Source organism: Notothenia rossii (genome assembly GCF_949606895.1).
Source record: "Notothenia rossii genome assembly, chromosome: 1".
Taxonomy (NCBI): domain Eukaryota; kingdom Metazoa; phylum Chordata; class Actinopteri; order Perciformes; family Nototheniidae; genus Notothenia; species Notothenia rossii.
The window spans coordinates 91,663,750-91,670,187 of record NC_136912.1 but is presented as its reverse complement, the minus strand read 5'-3'; the positions used below and the strand labels follow the sequence as shown (position 1 = coordinate 91,670,187).

At 36.6% G+C, this 6,438-nt stretch overlaps 1 protein-coding gene across 1 annotated transcript in view; it reads left to right on the top strand.

The window, feature by feature from the left end:
- Positions 1–795: 795 nt before the first annotated feature.
- LOC307029737 (ras-related protein Rab-8A) overlaps positions 796–6,438 on the top strand; it is a 13,652-nt gene continuing 8,009 nt past the window's right edge. Inside the window, exons 1-7 of the mRNA XM_079665818.1 lie at positions 796–1,030; positions 1,919–1,979; positions 2,451–2,511; positions 3,841–3,918; positions 4,319–4,408; positions 4,517–4,582; positions 6,164–6,214. Of these exons, the coding sequence (XP_079521944.1) occupies positions 907–1,030; positions 1,919–1,979; positions 2,451–2,511; positions 3,841–3,918; positions 4,319–4,408; positions 4,517–4,582; positions 6,164–6,214 (531 nt within the window). The 5' untranslated portion in view covers positions 796–906. The remainder of the gene's footprint in view (positions 1,031–1,918; positions 1,980–2,450; positions 2,512–3,840; positions 3,919–4,318; positions 4,409–4,516; positions 4,583–6,163; positions 6,215–6,438) is intronic.

The window sequence follows — 6,438 nt, the reverse complement described above, 5'->3', positions numbered from 1 at the left end:
GCGGGGGAGGCGCGTTAGATGGGTGCACTAGTCCAAGTTTACATAATTATTTTATAACTAGTTTTGTAAACTGTACAATTAAAAAGTCAATGATTCAATTAAATGTGGTCTCACTAGAGCTTTGTTTTACAGTAAAGGAAATACGATTTTTCAAAATAGACTTTTAGACACCCTTTGGGATCTTTATATGATTCAATACCTGTCTTATATTGATTGATATTTCCCCCTTCATTTACGAAATAAAAACTTCATGGCTTTCTGTTTTGAGATGGTGCAAATATTTAATATATAATAACTTAATGGGACTGTAGCAGGGTGTAAACAATAGGCTACGTTTACGTGTGTTACCCAAACCTTTTATATATTTAATATGTTCTGTATTTTATACAAACATTAAGGGTCCCCTTTATGTTGTGTTTCTGCAAACCTTTACACCGCCCCCCCCCCTCCCCCCCGGTGTTCCTCGATATAGAGTACAGAACCAAATAAGAAAGATGCAAATGGTTAAATAAAAGACTCAATAGATAAATTAATTTGACATCAAATGTACCAATAATATTAATAATAAAACAAATATTGGCATTATTATTATTAATATAGTATTTTTCATTTATTGTCCCCTTTATTTAACATTATGTAATCAAAGTTATGTATTTATTTGTTTAGGAAGGTTCCGTCCTCCATAGCCAAGAACTATTTTGTCAAAAGACTGATTAACAAATCTTGGTACTCGGGTGACCCAAGACATCAAAACGAACGAACCCAGCGGTTCACCAGGGGACTTCCGGAGCCACGACGACAGAGCGGAGTGACAGTTGATTTATCCAAAAGGACAGCTCACTTAGTTGTGACGTTTCTTTTTCTCACGACGGGCGGGATATCCGCAGTAGTAAACTAGCTAATAACATGGCGAAGACTTACGATTACTTGTTTAAACTACTTTTAATCGGCGATTCAGGCGTCGGAAAGACCTGTGTATTATTCAGATTTTCAGAAGATGCCTTCAACTCTACGTTTATCTCTACTATAGGTGAGTAAAAGTGGTTTTATTAAGCCTGTCTTTTCTGAAAAAGTACAGGAGCAGCCCATCCCGTCATGCTAATTTCTTGCTAACTTTTTAGCATTCGTTGTAGAGGCTAGTCAGGAAGCCAGCTTGTTGGAGGGGCTTTTCAGGGAACGACAACTGTATTTCAACCAGTTTATATAGTTACAAATCCCGTGTATGTATCAGCAGTAAGGCTGTTAACCTAATGAAAGCTATTACAGTGTTTTAAACTTACTATTTTAAGCTAAACTACCTAGCTACAAAGCTGTCAGTGAGCTAGCTAGCAGTGTCACTTTTCATCAAAACCCCAGGAAGTGCGCCGGGCGTTGATGCAAACATTTTTAAGAATGGCCAAACGGGGGTACTACAACTCGCGTGTGGTCTTTTGACTCAAAAATACTTTCCCAGTTTCACCCATTGACTTATATTGGGAAATAGATTTATGTAAATCGGCGTATAATAAATTATATAATCATTAGGGTCTTAAAGTTGGAAAATGAGCTAAAGGCAAAGGCGGGACTTAAGAAAAACTCAAGTGCGCATGCTCGGTGGGCAAAAGGCCCCGGATGAGTCGCTTCATTTTGAGCTTCATGCGCCACTGAGCAACTCTCATAGGAATGAACGGGGCTTTATTGTGATCATACAGAGGATGAAGGACATTTCGTTGGCATCTCTCAATGCATTAATAGAAATAGAAACAAATAAATAAAAGCAGAGGTAGTAGCAATGACAATGCAAAGAAAGCACTAAGATAAAATGTGCTGTGAGATGTGCTTCATGTTAAGTCAAAGTTGTTGTAATGTGTTCTGTGGTTGGACAGGGATGGGAGTAATTCCTAAAATGTAATTATATGTATTTTGTTTTTTCCTTTAGGTATTGATTTCAAGATCAGAACAATAGAATTAGATGGCAAGAAGATCAAGCTACAGATATGGTAAGATGTCACCATCCACTTTCACTTTACAGTTTGACTTGTATGTGATGATTAAGGGTGGATTGTAATTACAATAAGACATACAATTTATTAGGTACATCTCATGAGAAGTAGCTTGTAATATATTCACTCTTTACAAAACTGGAATCTTGTAAAACGTTTAACCTAGTGTTGTCAACTCTCAAGTCTCTCAAGCGAACATACAGTATACACTATGTATTTGTGTCTTTAAAGTTGTAATAAGTAAAAGAAAATAGGTTTAAAGGTAGTAGTATTGAATCTATATCATGACTAACAGCAGCTGTGCATGAATACAACGGCACACAACACTTAAAATAAGACGGTTATGGAGTTGATTATGTATTTTATTAAGAACTTTTCACAGAGTTAGGCTATTACCCCTTTGTTTTTTCAATGAACAGATGAAATATAGCTAAGTTTTGCAGACTAAGTGTTGTTTTTGATATGTAGGGATACAGCAGGACAAGAGCGGTTCAGGACCATCACGACAGCCTACTACAGAGGAGCCATGGTAAGTTGCTTTGACTTTTAATAAATCGTCCCTTAGGGTTTTATTTTTGGGATCAGAATAGGTGAAGCGTCAGTAATCTCAGGTGTCAGCTCTGTACCAACAACCTCTACCCGAACTACACCCAGCATAGTTGGTATTGTTGTTAATGTTCTACACACCTGGGTAATCTGAGGTGCGCTCAGTGTATTGTTTTATGCTATTTTTCCTAGCCTCTCCTTTAGTTCAAGTTTAACTGGTTGCCTGTGATTCCATACTTCACTTAAAGGTCCCATGACAAGGCCATTTCTACTGATCATGATTCCATTGTTGAGGTCTACTAGAATAGATTTACATTGTTCAATGTTCCAAACTCACATTGGTTTCTCATACAGCATCTCTGTAAAGTATGTGTATTCACTCTCTGTCCTAAACGCCTTGTTGGAGCTACTGGGGTAAATCGTAATTGAAAAATAGTTTTGCAAGTTGTGTTGTCTTTATTGAAGTATGTAGAAGCTGTGGTTAAGTAGATTAAACCAAATACGTTTTGTATTGTCGGCCCTACTTAATACTATAATTTCTTTATCGAAATGAATGCATGATAATATATATATTTCCCATTATTGACCCCAGATATATCATCCATCCCTAGTGTTGAAGAATGTGATCCTTCACTAATGAGGGTTAAATGAACAACGGATAATCACATTACACAATACATTTCCAAGTGGACTAATGACAATAATTGATCAAGGAAATCATTGGTCAAGGCTTCTCATTGTGTCTTGTCTTTTCCATATTTCACTTAAGTAAACAGTATTGCCTTTGGTTCTAAATAGGGTCAAATGTATTTTTTTAATTGTTTTGAAAGTTGTAAATGTGATGTCTTTATTGAAGTATGTACATGCTGTGGTCGTTAAGTAAATTAAACCAAATACGTTGTGTATTATCGGCTCTACTTATCGTTAATAATTTCATTATCGAAATGTACTGTACGATACCAGTCACATCTGAGGAAACATTAGTATATCTGCCTTTTTCAATTTATATTTGAATGTTGTATGTCTTCTAAAAATGTACCTTGAGTCTCTTCAATAAAGCTGATGATGATTATGAATGCATGATAATATATTTTTACTATTATTGACCCTATATATATCATGCATCCCTAGTGTTGAAGTACCATGCTTTACTTGGCCCTCGACAGTCATGTGATCCTTCACTAATGAGGGTTAACTGAACAACAGATAATCACATTAGACGATACATTCCCAAGTGGTTAATAACCAATAATTGGTCAATGATTTAATTGTTTTCTGGCTTCTCAAATGTGTCATGTCTTTTCCTCTCCAGGGCATCATGTTAGTGTATGACATAACCAATGAGAAGTCCTTTGAAAACATCAAGAACTGGATACGGAATATCGAAGAGGTAAACATGAAAGTCACGTCCGTCTGTTCACTGTGCGCGTTAGTGTGTCTTATTTTGACAATGTTTCTCTAAAAAGAGTGTATACATCTGGAAGTGTATTTAGAACAATGGTCATCTGTTGTAAGGTATTCGGCAAAGTGAATATATTGTAAGCCTCTAATTAGACTATATTTTTTATATTTCTTATGCTTTTGATGATAATTACTATATTGTTCTTTTTGATTATATAATATATATTTGTATATAACAGTATGATATTGTATATGTACCATGTTGTGTGAGACTCACTGTCAAGGAACTTGTTCAAATAAATGTAAAAAACAAATTAGAGTATTCATCTAATGCATTCTATAATTTATTACATTTCTTTTAGTTCACTATGCACATTTATCTTTCCCAGCATGCTTCAGCCGATGTGGAGAGGATGGTCCTTGGGAACAAATGCGACGTCAACGACAAGCGACAGGTGTCCAAAGACCGAGGGGAGAAGGTGGGCGAAAACACACGACTGTACCCAGAACTAGATTTAATAAGAATAATGAACACTTTATGATTTATTATACTGACTGTGATTGTTCTTCTTCTCTCCTGCTGTCAGCTGGCGCTCGAGTACGGTATCAAGTTCATGGAGACGAGCGCAAAGGCGAACATCAACGTGGAGAATGTGAGCTCAAGCTTTTTCTGCGGTTATTCATTCACAGCTGGAAGTATCTTAACTAAGAGATGAGTTATGATACTTTGGTCCTCGTCGTCTGTGCGTTTAAAAAGACTCTTGTCACAGAGTTTAAGAAATTGACTGCACATAATCGTCAGGTAATGAAGTGCATTTAAGATTGAGTGATAAAGACAGTACTGTATATTGGTTTTCTTTGTTATAAATGGCGATACAATATATTTATATTTCTGTATTTTTTATGTAGTGGGATTTGATTTGATTAGATTTATTTTGAATATGTAATACAAAAATATTTACATGAGAATTATTATACAATACAAAATTAATTGTTGGTTTCGGGAAGCTGCAGTCGGCACAAACATTCAGAACCAGGCAAATGCTCGTAACGTATGCAAAATGCTCGAAGCCGGACAAAAAACCAATGTTAATCTTAGGGATGGGTACCGAGCCCCGGTATTAAACGGGCCCCGGGGCTGAATTATTAAAGACCGTGGTACCGTTAAGCTCCGACGTCATCGGTCTTTTTATCGGTAGCTACTGGAGACATCTAAAAAATATATGTCATATGTATTATTGCTACACAAACATTATATTGCAGTTTTAGTTTCGCCAACTCCGTTTCTAATACGCAAAAAGACTGCAAAATTATTTTTAGTATTTTCGATCTTTTCCCCCGTCTGTGTGCGAGGGGGCGGGGCAACACACACGCAGCTGCTACATGCAGCACACACACACACACACACACACACACACACACACACACACACACACACAGACACTGCGGAGATGGTGGAGAGAACGCGCTCCGAGGTGTGGTTAAACTTTACCCGTCTCGATGTGGACAATGCTCGTTGCCAAAAGTGCAATAAGAGTTTGTCATGTAAGGGCGGTAACACGAGCAATTTGTCTACAACTGTCTATAACTACATTATACAAACATGGGTTAATGATTAGATTATTTGATGTGAAATATTATTTATTTCATTTAAATAAAAAGCAATGTTAGTTTTGTTCACAATTTGTTTAATTAGTTTTCCTTATTTTTTTCTCCAAAAGAACCGATAAGAGTACCGTTAAACACAAAACGTAATATACTACCACTTCATTTCTTCTACTCAACACCTCACAACTCATGTATCAAGAGGAGAATATACATGCTGTGTGCCTTGAGAAAAAGAAACCACTTGTACTGAGGAAGTGGATCAGCTGATGAATAACAGAGGCAGCAGGAAACACTTCACTGACTCTCTGGTGTGACAGCCAGCGACTCTGTGTCAGATGTTTGCATACAAAGAGCTGAAAGACAGAAAGTAGAACACAAAAGCAGAACAAAGTAGAACGTCTTGATACCCTTTCGTAGAGGAGCATGTATTACTTTTTGCCCATTAGCTGAACTATAATCAGATTATCAGCCTCTTGTAACACAATGAAAATAATCAAATTTAAATGACAGGCTTAATTAGATTAGAACCACAGTATTCAAAAATAATCCACCCAGAGAACCACCATTTAATATGCTTTGATTCAATTTCAATAATTACATTTGTTTTGATCTGCTTTTGTCCGCAGGCCTTCTTAACCCTCGCCAGAGACATCAAAGCGAAAATGGACAAGAAGCTGGTAAGAAAATGGAAACTTTTTAATAAAACTATTGCTGTGTGACTTTTCTTTTGCTGTTCAGGGGCCGTATTCACAAAGGACCTTAGGGCTAAAAGTAGCTCCTAACTGGCGAATTTAGGAGAAACTCCTAAACATAATGGGCGTGTCAGTCTAAAATGTAGGACTCCTAATTTTATTCACTAAGAGCAATTCACAAAGTTTTTTAGGCCTAAAAGTAGCACCTA